General features: G+C 43.6%; 1 protein-coding gene and 1 long non-coding RNA gene across 12 annotated transcripts in view; both read right to left on the reverse strand.

The window, feature by feature from the left end:
• LOC112551010 overlaps positions 1–145 on the reverse strand; it is a 1,434-nt gene extending 1,289 nt beyond the window's left edge. Inside the window, exon 1 of the long non-coding RNA XR_003095112.1 lies at positions 10–145. This is a non-coding gene — a long non-coding RNA (uncharacterized LOC112551010). The remainder of the gene's footprint in view (positions 1–9) is intronic.
• Positions 146–197: 52 nt separating this feature from the next.
• PDP2 (pyruvate dehyrogenase phosphatase catalytic subunit 2) overlaps positions 198–14,099 on the reverse strand; it is a 29,530-nt gene continuing 15,628 nt past the window's right edge. For 2 of the 11 annotated variants that reach the window (XM_006028123.3, XM_006028121.3), the window contains exon 2: positions 198–5,622. In XM_006028123.3, the coding sequence (XP_006028185.1) occupies positions 3,969–5,570 (1,602 nt within the window). In that variant the 5' untranslated portion in view covers positions 5,571–5,622 and the 3' untranslated portion in view covers positions 198–3,968. The other 9 variants (XM_025209465.1, XM_025209462.1, XM_025209468.1 and 6 more) reach the window with 9 other exon arrangements.

The following is a 14,099-nucleotide window of genomic DNA, read 5'->3' on the forward strand; positions in this document are numbered from 1 at the left end:
AAAACTCACCTTAGAATGAAGTAAATATGGTATTTGATACTGACTGCTTGTTCAGACCCAAACACCTGCGGATTAAGTTACCAGAGATTGTGTTCTTTTTGGTCTCATCCTAGATTCAAGGCTAATCACCCAGCTCTCCACCCCCACAGCTAGTGAAGTTCACGAAGCTTGAAACCAAACATAAGAAGAATCACAAGTACGGGAGTACAGGTTTTTATTTACAAAAATGTTAATTCATTTCAATATTTGCAATGAAGTTAGGGAGAAAAAAAAATCCAAACATACAACAAAGGTTTGAAACCTTAAATACAAACAAGTCACTTGAAGTACAATAGTTGAAGATTTCTCTTCTCCAAACAAAAAACATTTTTATTTTTAAATGTTAAGCATTTTAAACACAAATGTCAGAAGGCTATAGTTCAAATCAAGGACACAGTCATGATTCACAAAATATGCTTAAATGATAAGTTATCTATACTAGTACGTACATGAAGAGTCCATGTAATTTAGATTGAAGAGGCACAGTAGAGTGGCACGTGGTGAACATCCTACAGGCTACGGGTAGCTTGATTCCTATATCTGGAACAACCTACTGCTTCCCATCATAAAGATATTGGGGAAGTTACATTTTCCGAGTTGACTCAAATTACACCAATGAACATGTTGAAAGCTTATTTGTTCAGGATAGAGGAAGACTTGCATCATACCAACCTGTGAGAGCCATATGGTCACCATCAACTAAGTTTACCACTGAAACATGTATCTCAAGGACTCCAGAGCAGTGTATACCCGGTACGTTAATGCTGACCAGCCATGCCTTCACAGCTGCAGAAAAGGTATGACTGTTCTCTGACTGAAGTTGATGCTTACACACAAGCAGACCTAGGCTATTACTGTTGGTCTACAACAAAATGCAGGAGTGTGCACACTATTATTTATGTGCCTACTTGCTTTCCTGTTGCCATATTCCAAGGAACAATAATTACAATATTGCAAGTTAAACTGGGCACATACTGGCATGTAATTAGAGATAGTATCATTTCTACCGTCAAACACAATCCCCAAAACAACAATTACCAGTTTGCAAAAACAGTTCTATTTACATATGCAGTAATAAGAGTATCCATAGTACACTGACTGTTCCATTTTTTTAAAAAAAACATGAAAACTAAGTTTGCCACTTGACACTACCTGAACTAGAAGATATCCAAAAATTAAGAGCAAGTTATTTTAGATAGATGTTAAGTACTTGGATATGCAATGCTGTCTTTAACAGACACAGACTTGAATTGCTTCTCAAATATTTTGCTAACTATGTTTATTTAAAGTAATCAGATTTTTGTCTACTCTACTGTGGTCTAAGCACCTTTGTTTTTAGCCTCACCACTAATGGAAGAGTGCCCATATCTAGTGTGTGGTAGCCTAGATATGCATCCATCGATGGCACTACTTTTTGGTTACAGTCAGAATAACTAACCAATCTGCATATATACAGCTGCTCACACAGAGACATACAAGAAGGTACTGGCAAAGTGGAGTGCCCTGCTCAAATCATTCATTGGAAAACATTAAGGCTGTGATCAGGATTCACTAAAGAGCCTTTCCCACACACACGCTTCTACAGCAACTCCCTCTGTGGGTTTGCTCACAGACTAACCTGCCTCTAGATCTTCTTCCAAATCTGGCTCCCTCATTCCCAAGGGAGACATCTCTCCTCAGCCCAAAGCTACCTATAAATAGATTAAGGCTAAATATTACTATTATCCATCATAAACCCCAGCAACCCCTGTAACAGCCCACCATACACATGCAAACCCTTCCTGCAGACTCCAGTACCAACCCCAAACTCTTCAACCCCAGTGAGTTTCCTCAGAACAGTGAGCACAGACCTACAAAATGTAGCTGACCGATCATGTAAAGTGACAGCTACCTAGCTGGGCTGCCTGTTTTGTTCTGATATGTACAAGTCAGGTGCCTTAGGTATTCTGCTTTTCAGCTAAGAATCCTTATTATGTCTAACTTATGTTCATGCAGGCTTCAATGTGTTCATGAATCAAGGGCCAAAAAATCAAACAGTGATATTAGACTGAAAGGAAAAGCATGTAGGCAATCAATATAGGGAATACTGCAACCTGAGCCTGATGCTTGCAACAAGATATATTAATTGGTGAGGTAACATAAAAAAGCACAAACTTGATTGTCTCAAGTCTACCCACAATTAAACATCCATATCTTTAGTTTTCTTTAAACACTTTTTAAAAATAATTTCCAAGGTAAATTTCAAGCAGAATCATATACATGGTTCTCTACAACCCATATTCATTCATATGCATTAATAAATGACTCGTGTTGGTGAAAAACAAACAAACAAAAAAAACACTATGGAAAAAATCCACAGTTTAGGCCAAAGAGTCTATGAGGGCAATTGTTAATGACTTCAAACATGCTGAACTGCAGAATAATTAAGAGAAAAGCTGCTGTATTTGAAATGGAACAGAGGAAAAAAAAATATGATCACATTTATGCTAGTTCAGTACCACCCAGATAGGTACTCTTCCTTGGTAGCAACAGCAACAAACAGAGACCTCTAGTCCCAGAATGCACATTCTCGCAGGCTCCAATTATTCTGGGGCACAAACAAGGAAGCAGTCACTAGAAAAGCAGCGCGCCAGCTTTGAAAAAGAAAGCTAATTTAAGCTTTATATAGGGGACAAAGTACAAGAGAGAGCAATACAAATAGTTATGGAGTGCAAAAGACAAACATATAAAGTACATTATTTTAGCACAGTGCCAAAAAGTGTACTTTTAAATATAAAAAGTAATATCCAGTGACAAATAAGCATTTCAAAAAAACACCAGGACAATTTGAACGGTCTTCTGTGCTGGACAGTAAGTACCTGTCTGAAAAGGAGAATGAAGGGAGAGAGACAAGCATGAAGTACTCTTTGGTAGAATACCAGCATTGCCAATTCTACCTCGTAAATGAGAACGTAAAGGCAGCAATTTGTAGAGCACCCATCTCTTCAAACTGGAGCATTTAGATTTCATGTGTACTTATACAATTCCAGAGGCACCTACAGAATAGTATTTAAGTTAGTTTTACAGACTGCAGTTTTAGAACACAATGTTTCATGGATCACTTTACAATATAAAAGGTTTTAGTAAATCAAACAATAAGCATAAAAATATTCCAGTCAAGTACCACTGGTGGCATTAAGTACTCATTAAATTAGAAATATATAATATTTCTAAAGACTGAATTGTAAATTCTAGTTTAAAGTGCACTAGATTGTCACAAGTGTCTGTCCACACAACTGTCTTTACACTCAATGTCACAATTTGAAGTCAGTCATTCTGGAAGAAATTATGCTTTGTTTCTTTATGCCTCCTGTAAAAGGGTATTAGTAAAAAGTAATCTAACAGTTTCCAAAACTGAAACAGTCTTGCTTTAAGTTTTAAATGAAAGAGCAAGCTCACAAGGTCTCTCAAGTTTGGAGGGTGAGCAGTTTGAAGTATCAGATACAACCCTCATGCCCAAAAAGCATCTATTTGAAAAATGTACTTTGAAAGAAGGCTGCTCATTTTGCATAAGACCTCTGAACAAGGGGGTCCTTCTTGCACTTTCATTCAGTTAGAGAAGATAACTATAGCTTCAACAGATGATACCACACTAGGGCACTTCAGGAGTTTGGTCAGTGGTTTCCATGGGGAAAGAATTTGGCCAGTGATCATTAATTAGACCACTGCCTTCAATCAGATTCTGCACAGCTGTTAGCAGTACAATTCTGTATCACCAGCAAAAAATACTGGGAGCCCAGAGGTTTTACAAAACTCACAGCCCAACATTTTCAAAAGGAATTCACAGCTAGAGGACTTCTAGTCAACAGTATTTCTAACAGCTTGACTATTAGTGAAAGTAAACATTAATGGTCCCATATCAGACCTTGCCATAGCATTAACTCAAGTCCTTATTTCTTGCCTTGGTAGTAATTTTCAATTGCATCAGAATTAAAATACACCACAGTAACTGTGATGTCATCTCTATACATTCTTGCTAGGTCTTCAGGTAAAGTCAACATTGCAGCCAGTTTCTCTTGGTCTATCTCTCCATATTCATTATTTCCAACTGCATGCCTTATTAGGTGAGTGGCAATATTCTGGTCAAGTGAGCCCATGCTTCTGGATTTCCTCTGAAGCAGCAGACTTTGCATATAGCCCAAGTTAACTGGCTTTTTGAGTTCTGGTTTCTGGATGGTAGACTCTGCAAGGTGTTCTGCAACAAGTTTTACCACATCCTCATTATTCAGCATGTCCCACAATCCATCCGATGCCATAACTAGAAACCTATCTTTACGTCTTAGTTTATGGTAGGTGACTTCAGGCTCTGCTGTTAAATAAGGTGGTGTATAATAGTTTGGAGGGACATACTGATAAATATTTAAAGCTTCAACATTAGAGCCATTCTCCAGAACACTCTGTTGCAGTTCCTTGCTCCATTTCAGTTGAACATCTCCGAAAGACCTTGAAGGAATGAGGATCCCCAGCAGCCGGTCATTCACGATTATTGTTTTCTCCTCCACTTTAGGATGTTCTTCCTTTAGCCTTCTGATTTCTGCTTCATTGAAGACATTGTGATCTTGAGTAAGAGACAGCGCTGACCAAGTTCCATCTTCTTCTTGAACCCCTAAGATAGCCCTGCAGTCCCCAGCATTTGCAACATGTAAGTGGACACCATCAATATGAGAGACACAGGCTGTTGCACCAGAGAAAGCCACTTGCAGGGCAATGTTTCTCATTACTTCATTTTCTAAGGGGGCCTGGACTTCCAGTGTTATGTCTGAATCTAACCTTTTGAACGCATTTATCAAGGCTTCTTCTACACTGAAACCTGTCTCTAGGTCAAGGTTTAAGAGATCTTGCCAATAAACCCTGAGGTGATCAAAGTATAATGAAGCCACTTCTCGGAACATAAGGTCATTCGGATGTTTGTACCACTGCAGAATTGGCAGGACTGGTTTCATGCATTCTGTGGCAAGCTCCATCTCTTCCAGCGCTTGTTGAGACATAAGAGAGACAGCAATATAGTAAAATAACCTCTCACTAACTGCCTGAGCACATGCATAACCACCATGGCCATCAAAGATGCCAAACATCATTCCTTTTGTTTGCAAGCAAGTGGCTGCACTCCTACGATCTTCACTGGGCGCGTTGGATGCTAACTGGTTACTTTCAAATCTCAGGACAGAATTTGAATTTCTGCCATCAAATTCAGATATTTTATGGGATAATTCACCTGCTTTCAATACATCATTTATTTGTGATGGTGTTAGCTGAAAAGTAAAGTGCTGCTCCTCCGTCGAAGTATGCCTGAAAGCCTTTAAAGTGAAGACGCTGTCTATACTGCAGCTCATCACAACAGGAGAGAGTGGTGCTTTGGCAAACATGCATTTGCATTTCATCTTGCTTTGGTGTGGGATCCATTTTGAATACAAACGTCCTTTTCCTTGCAAAACAAAAATGCTGTTTCTTGCAGAGCTTAAAATCCAAGAGGATACAGTATTTGACATCATAAGATGGACTCTTGGAAGTGATTCTTTCAGCAAAACAGAAAGTTTTAGGAGTCTGGAAGTTAAAAAAATAAGGTAGAAGTAGAAGTTAGATACCACACAGATACATCACATGACAACAAATAAATTATTATTAAAAATGTTGAATTGTAAATAATTTTCTGGTAGGCTATTGTGAGATAACTGTGTTACGTAACAGCTGAATTTTCCATCATTTAATTGTAAGTTAAGTGAATTTAGGAGCCTGTATTGTGAGTGCTCGTTCTAATTAGCTCCTCAGAACAGCTAGGCTAAGCTTGCCAAGTATATCAAAGCAGTCAAGTCCTTTTTTCATTACAGCAAGGCTAAAAGAAACTTCAGCAATAAGAAAACAGAAGCCTACACATTAGAATAAGCAGAACCAATGGGTCCAAGAGCTCCAAAGATCAGAACCTGAGTAATGGCCACCTTCAAGAGACACCTTTAAAAAGAGGGTACAACCATGTTGAGATAACAGACATATAAATACTGGAGGCTAAATGATGTCAATATAGAAAATATCAGGATAAACTGAAAAATTCGGGGTTGTCATCTGAAATCACCAAATAATTAAGGTTTGTGTGACAAGGAGCTTAAATCTTCACTTCTGAAGGATAAACTAAGCTTGGCAGGAGAGGAAGACAAACCTATGAGTATTACAGGGCTAGTCTGGGTCTACAGCCCTGGAGGTCATAACTAACCTTTAGGAATTTTGGACTCTCAGTTAAACTGAAGTTCAGTCAAATCAAGTTTTACCTGTAACCCACTTAAGCATTCATGACAGCGAAGGGCTGAAGTGAACCCGGAAGCATAGCTCCACTGACTACTGTTATCATATGAGCAAGAGAAGTTCTTAAAGTAATTTTAAACTGACTGCACTGATCTGGATACTGACTGACTGTTTTATCTGATAGGGACTTAGTGGGGGCTGTTATACCTGTTCACCGCCCCCAGAAAATTCAAAACTAGGACTGTATAAACTGAAGAGCATAGGCCATACTTGGAAATCTGTTTTGAGTGGTTTCCTGAGATTACAGGCAAAGGCAAAAATGAAACCATGCACAAGGCATTAATGTAAGACCTCTGACAGAATCTAAGAAAGTCAATTAGTACAGACTCCATATAAAAATTTGCAAAGGTACCCTTAAACTGCCAAAATTGATACAGCTCACAATAGAGTTGCCCTTGTTCCATACAGTACTTTGTCCTCCTCCTGTTCAGCGTGCTGCTAACGTACGAGACACATCAGGCATCAGTACTGATGGCTATCAGCAGGCATCATGACTGCCTATACACGTGCTTGGTGCTGAGGGGGGTGTTTTAATTAGAGTGGTTCCTGGATAGCTACTCTAATTGAAACAGCTCGCTGTCATGTGTATTAAGCCTCCACACACACTGCTCCCTATGCCAAAGCAGGCAGGTATTAAGAGCTGTAAAAGGATATTTAACAGCTTTCCACTAGTCAAGGACCAAATCTGGCCCCAGAACAAGTAGTTAAGCATCTAAATCTTCCTATCTACTCCAGAGATGAATTTTGTCATCTGCCTTTGCAAAACTGGTGCAAAATAATAGCTGCACTCTTAATCCAGGGTCAATTCTCACCCCAGGAAGTTTAAAATTAGGGTTGCACTGATAGAGATTTTTGTAGTCGATACTGATCTGATTTCCAATATCAGCCTTGCAGCATGGAGAGCTGCCTCCAGCTGGTAAGTCTGGTGTGGGGGGAGGGACGATGAAAAGGGTGTGGAGGGGGCAGATCAAGGCCCCCACAGGGAGGGAGGAGTGGGGCTGGAGTTGGGGCAGGGGCAAGCACTGCCCAGCCAAGGTGGGTCAGGCACAGGACAGAGCTGCGACTTGTCCTGGGGGTGCAGGGAGAGTAGCTCCCTCCATTGTACGCCGCTTGGCCAAGAGCTGCTGGTCTGGTGGATCATCCGGCACTTGCCTGCTCGTCCCGTCACTCTCAACACTTGTCTGGGAGGGGACAGGGTGGGGGAGTATGTGCCCCCGGATCTGCGTGGTGTGGGCTGGGGCCAGGGCTGCGCCAAGCTTTTCCTGGTGGGGCGGGGCTGCAGCCACAAATTTGCCATAGCTGCAGCTGCCTAACCCAGCGCAGCCCCGCCCTGCCAGGAAGAGCTTGGCGCAGCCCCAGCCCACCCCGCCCCACGCAGATCCGGGGGCACAAGCCCCCCTGTGCCCTCCCAAAGAGCATCAAGAGCAGCGACAGGAGCCACAGGACAAGCAGGCAAGTGAAGCCCCAACGAGCAGTGCATGGCAGTGGGAGGTGCCCCCGCTCCTGGTGCTTCCCAGACAAGCCATGGCTCGGTTCCGTGCCCGCCCTAGCTGGACAGCACTTGCCCCAGCTCCAGACCCCCTCCTCATGGGTGCCTTGATCTGCACCGCCCCCCCCCCACACCCCTTTCTTCCCCCTCCCCTTCCATCAAAATGGACTTACCAGCTGGAGGCAGCTCTCCACGCTGCCCGGCTGTGCTCCTCGCTGCCTGCGCTATGCTGCAGCTGCGCGCATGCACGGGCCATTTATCAGCCTGATATGGCTGATTTCCGATATATTAAATTTTCTTTATAATCAGTGCCAATCCAATATCAGACTGATGTATTGGTGCACCTCTATTTAAAATGTAACACTGCTTTTCTGGAAGACAGAAAGCAGCATCAGAGCAGTAAGAGAAGTCAGTCTATAATGAGAGCTGCTTTGGTTCCAGCACCACTTATCTGAGGTATAGACTTTGTTTGGGCAGAAGCTGTCCAAGGCAACAAAAGTCCAGCTTTGCCTGTTACATAAAGTGGTTTCTAAAACATCAGCAAAATTAAAAAAATATACTGACCCAAACAAAGAGGCCTACTGATAAAGGCCAAGGACTGTGCTGAAATCCTGTCTGGTAAACAAGAGGAGCATGGGACCAGAAATCAATAGACCAAGCTTACTGTGCTATAAGTCAACTGCTTCAGCTTAACGAATCACACCCGGGTGAGCTAGTTTACCTCCCTCCTCTGTTGAGGGGTCCTTCATTTGACAAACAAGAAAGAAACACAATTTGAAACTGGTGTCAGGAAGTCAGGTGGGAAAGCTCACTCCTTTCAGTTCATCATGGATACCAGCTCCACCAGCTTCTCAAGTCCTGGAATCCACTGTCAGACCATTGGAGCTTTGCTGTCCTAATCCTGACCTAACCGAAACGGATCAGGCAGATGGCCCCAGTTGCAATAGCTGAAACTGGTACAGATGGCAAAGTCCCACACTTTACCTGGTGCGTGAGACTTGCTGTTACTTCCCTTTCCTTTCCTGTCTCACTTTTTGACTTCTGCTTACTAAACTTGGCTTAGCCAGCCCAAACTTTTTTTCAGCACTGTTGCCAGCCCATCACCCAGAAGGGCAGTACCCTTAAGCAGCCAAATCACTGGTAAAGTTTTGCCAAGTCTCAGAGTGACTGCTAAGACCACGTGCTCCGTCTGTCTTTCTCCAGCAGCAAAACTTAGAAAGTCAGTGCCAAAAACAGAAGCTGCACATTTTTTAAAATAAATCCCTGCTGTTTTTTCTCCTTCCTCATACAGATTTATCTTGTTTTGTCTTCAAGGATGTAGGATCAAACCACATGAATAGCCACTAATTTTCTCTCTTCCCCAACAGAACTGTTAATACTACCTAAAGGACTGGCGGGAGGTGGGGGACAGAATTGGGAGGGAGGGTGTCATATGACATAAAGGTCTCACTTCCTATTTCATCTGCACTTGATTTTTTTTTCTTTTCTAAGAGGAGGTTAAAAAAAGATCTGAAAGGTCACTGTTTGCCACGGGATTAGGCAGGTCTAAATCTCTATAGATATGGAAATCCAAACTTCCTTTACCTTTTTGATGTTTTACAGTGACAGGGTCATTTTAAACATCTTTGAGTCCTTCAGCTCATTTATGTCATTCCAACTAACACAGAGCACATGTATGTGGGGACTAAGCAAATACCACCTGAGTGTCAAATGATGAGGCCTAAAGACAAAGAGAGAGATGCTTTGGGCTTATGGTTCTCATAATCTGTGGGTATTTTCACCATTTTATCTCAGTTTTCTATACTGGGGGTCCTACCCACCTGGGGTCCTAAGCTGGATCCAGACCACAGAGCTCCTTGAAGGCCGAATCCAGCCTGGGGCATGGGGATGGCTGCTGTGGTCACCCAAGTAGCCACAGCAGGTATGGAGGTGGCGCGGGGTTTGGCAGCAGCAGAGTCCAGAAGCACAACAAAGCTTCTGGAATAGCTACCAATGGTCATGATCACCTGGGCCCCAAGGGCCCCACATTCTGTGGGAGGCTACATCCCCCCCAACTTTTAGTAGCCCAGCCAGCTGGATAGAAAGTCTCTGTGGAGTTTGACACCCCTACTCTATACAATTATGCTACAGTTCAAGATATCAAATGACCAGGCTGGCAGGCCCATCACTGCCCACCCTGCTGTATATCAGCAGCTCTACAATACCTCATTAGCAACTGATAAATGCAATTTTTCTTTTTTTTTTTTCCCATAGGTTTCTTTATCACAGACACATCCCCCATTCCACACAGTCAATTCTATCTCTAGCACTCCAAGCAAGAGACATTTGCCTCCTAGCCCTTTAGCAGGTCCGTATGATCCTGTTTCCAGCACTATGGTTTTGTAGAGCTTAAACCTTCCTCCAAGCACACACAAATTGTTATCTAGGCAAAGTTAGACCCAAATGGCAGAGTTCTGGCATCAGAGCTGTACTGGCAAGTGAGTTCAAAATACTAGGAGGTAACTTCTGATGGGAAATGTTCTGCTGTTCATAAGCACTAGTAGAAACACTTTTTTCATCAGCAAAAGCTGTGTCTACACCAGAGATAGTCAAAAAGGCAAAGTCTTGGGGGCTGTATGCATGTCCTATCATGGAGAAGAGAGCCCAGGAGGACAGGTACAACTCAAAACACAGCCCAATTCAAACAGGCAGGCTGTTGGATAATTTCTTTTTATCTTTGGCCATCTGGTACCTCACCTAGAACCACTCTATTTTCTTCCTGCAGTGCAGTCCCATAATCAGTGAGCAGCTGTGGAGCTTTGCCATCAAATGCTTCAATATTCCACTTTGAAAAATTAACTAACTTCTAACTTAAGCCCAAAGCCACACCATGATTCTAGTATCAGCACACTGGTACATGTACCCCCCACAGTGCACTCCTCTGCTGTAACAAACACTACATGGATGAAGCTGGAGAAATGGTAAGCAAGGAGGATACGGAGGGTACGTCTACAAGGACAGACATCTTGCCAAACTGATACCAAGACAATACACTAGGAAGAGACCAGAGGGCTTCTGGGAAGGGACTGGAGGACCAACAATATGATTATAATTGTAACTGGCTGCAATAGCATAATTTTCACTGAGGTTGTCAGGTTAGCAAAACTTCAGAGCCACCACAGGGTGGCTGACTCACCAGATAGAGGCAGAAGTGGGTGGATGTGCAAAAGTGGAACGCATTATAGACAGGACTAAATTAAGCCCCACAATAAGGCAAAAGCTTATGTCACTGCTTTACATCAGCAGACTCCTTCTATACCAGTCTAGTTCTATGGATGCAAAGACAGGCAGGACATTACAGTCAAAAGGCTTAACACTATTCTAACAGCTCATTTTTAGGTTTTATTACTGGTCTGTGCTGCCCCATACCCTCAGTCACTTAACTGTGTCACCCTCCTCTGCACCTTCAACATTTAACGTGTGAACTTTGGCTTAACAGCCATATCCAGAGTCAGGAAGAGGAGAAAGAATAGGAAAGCATACATATGCAGGAGTTCTGGTTTGCGGCATCCTGGCAAAGACCTGACACAACTGCAGAAATAACATTTAACTCTGACTACTCCTGTGAATTTCTTTAAACAACTAAAGACTTTGGTCTAAAAATACCACAGAAGACTCCTGTCAACAACTTTGCAATCTCCATTCTGCACTGGAAGGAAACCAACTCCTTTCTAGCTCTTTTGCAAAATGGCACTGTATCAAAGTCTTCCATTTCCAGATCCACCTCCCAAACAGAGTTCCCATTTCTCTGGAACTGACCAAAGTTTAGCTCCAAGCTAACAAACTTTGCCAGTGCAAATTCTGTTGAAATAGATACAGTTCAGCCGAGCATACTGGCTTCAGTGAATCAGCACTTTTAAAAAATCCAGCCAAAATAATCTGATTAGCTCTATCCCTTCTCCTCCTCCCGCAAATGCAGCCTACTCAGGTTAAACTATGAAAATTTCACAAGGGTTCATACTGTTCTCTACAAGGATGACTGTAGGAACATTTAGGATAGCAGTGTGTGCGCCTGATCCCCTTGTTTATCTATGACAGAAGTATCAAACTCACCTTGTGTCCTGGGCGAGATCCAGACCACAGGGCTCTTTGTGAGCCAGATCCAGCCTGGGGCGCAAGGAAGTGGCAGCATAAGCAGCTCTTGCTCTAACCTGGAGCACAGAGTGACAGCTCCAGCACAAAGGGAGCTGAGAGGATATGGCTGCGGCAGTAGTAACAGGCGAAGTGGCTAGGGGGCAACTTTGGTTATGTCTGCCTTTGCTCATCCTCCTGCTGTGCCATGTCCAGAGCCCTGGATTATGCAGCAGACCACCTCCCCCCTCCTCAGCCATGCCTCCTAACTTCTGGTGGCTTGCCAGTAGCCCAGGGGACCAGATAAAGGAGCTGTGGGCTGAATATTTGACACCCGTGATCTACTATATTTTACACTCCTTTCTGCCCACTAGCATCCATTGCCAGCATTTGGTGCTGTTAGTTTTTGAATTGCCGCTTGCTCACTATACAGACCGAGTCTTACACGCTCTTTTGTGACACTGAACATACCCTTTTGAAAATTAAAGCCATAATTTGGATGTACACTACACTATGCTGCAGCTCTCTCACTTCTTTGCCCTTGCTTTAAACCTACTATTGATATTCAGTTTGTTGGATTAAAGCCCCAGGTTGATTTTGGCTCCAGTTCAATCAAAGTGTCCCAATTCTTCCCCACCTACTGGAAGAGCCTTGGCTGGATGCAAGCAATCTCCTGCTGTGATTATATAGTTGCTAGTAAAGCAGGGGCCAACCTTTTTTTGGCAGGTGTGGCACAAGTTAGCCCTGCATCCTTCTTGGGTGCCAACTAGATCCCCTTCCCCAATCTGCTGCTCTGCTTTCTGCTCCCTGCCTCATGCTACACACAGAGGCTGCCTGTTCTACTTGTGCCACAGGTTGGCCACTCCTGTGTTGGTACATGACCTGGAAAGGTCAGATGCTAGAACTGAACTGTTTTCATTGTCCACGCTAAGCTATAAACAAAAAGAAACAGAAAAAAGAAATGAAGCCTTAATTAGAGTTTACCTTTTATTTTTAATTGTAGTAAATTTACTCTACTGTCACATGGGCAAGTCCTATTTTAAACACTTAATTATGCTTCTTCACTCCCCCTACAAAACCTAGAATTGCAGAGAAGGGGACAAGAAAACAGGCGCAAACAAAAATGATTTTTTTTTTTTTTAAGGCTCCTGCAGTAACAATTTCAGAAGAAACCTTAATTCCCAGAGACAAATTGAAAACTATTCCAGCAGGGTTTTGAAGAGCAGCACGTTTATCTGCACAATTCAGGTTATACGATCAAAACCCTGATGTGGGCAAAACTCCCCCCCGCATTGCTCCAGCACCGGTGCATCTGCAACAGCCGGAGCATCAGCACAGACTGGTGACTGGCTCTTTCTGCAGGGACACTCCCAACAACGCAAGCGGCGCTGGAGCTACAGGAGGAGACTGCCAGACACCTCGTGATGCCTTATGGAGAAAAAAGAACAACTTTGCTCGTGCCTTTCCTATTTCAGCTACCACATGCCGGCCTCCCTCACATTTTAAAGAAACCACCCTCTAGTTTCAGCGTGGAGAAGGCCTTGCATCACCCTAGTATCTCTCGCCCATGAAGACCGGATTTCATCCACCCTCTGAATTAAAGGATAAAAGATGCCGGTCTGTAAGTAATCAATAGTCACCAAAACACACAAAATCCCCACCCACCCCTCTCTCATTCATCTCCAACCTTCACGGAGGCGGAAAACCACAAGGGAAAAAAAAAAAAGAAATCTGCTGGTAAGTAAACCAATACCTTCCGTCGCTTCCTGCCGTTTTCAAACTCCGAAACCACGCGATCCCGTCCGGCTCCGGGCACTGCCAGCACCTGTCATGCGCCGGGGCCAAAATAGTCCTTTTGTAACATGGGGTGGAGCCAACCTGCGCCCCACAACGCTGGGGGAGGGGTGCACACAGGGGCTCTCACCCACACACACACCCGCTCACAGCGCGCACGCACACTCACACGTGCCCGGTGCACAGGCGCTCACACGGAGGTGCAACTTGCCCTCGGAGGCTCCCCGCCAGCCCCCAACCCCGCACGAGAGTGCCCAGCGCCCCAGGGAGATAAGTGAGGCCCCCCCGACACCGCTCACCGCTGGGCCGCGCGCACGCAGGAGCCGGCTGC

This window comes from Alligator sinensis, unplaced genomic scaffold, assembly GCF_000455745.1.
Source record: "Alligator sinensis unplaced genomic scaffold, ASM45574v1 scaffold170_2, whole genome shotgun sequence".
Classification (NCBI taxonomy): domain Eukaryota; kingdom Metazoa; phylum Chordata; order Crocodylia; family Alligatoridae; genus Alligator; species Alligator sinensis.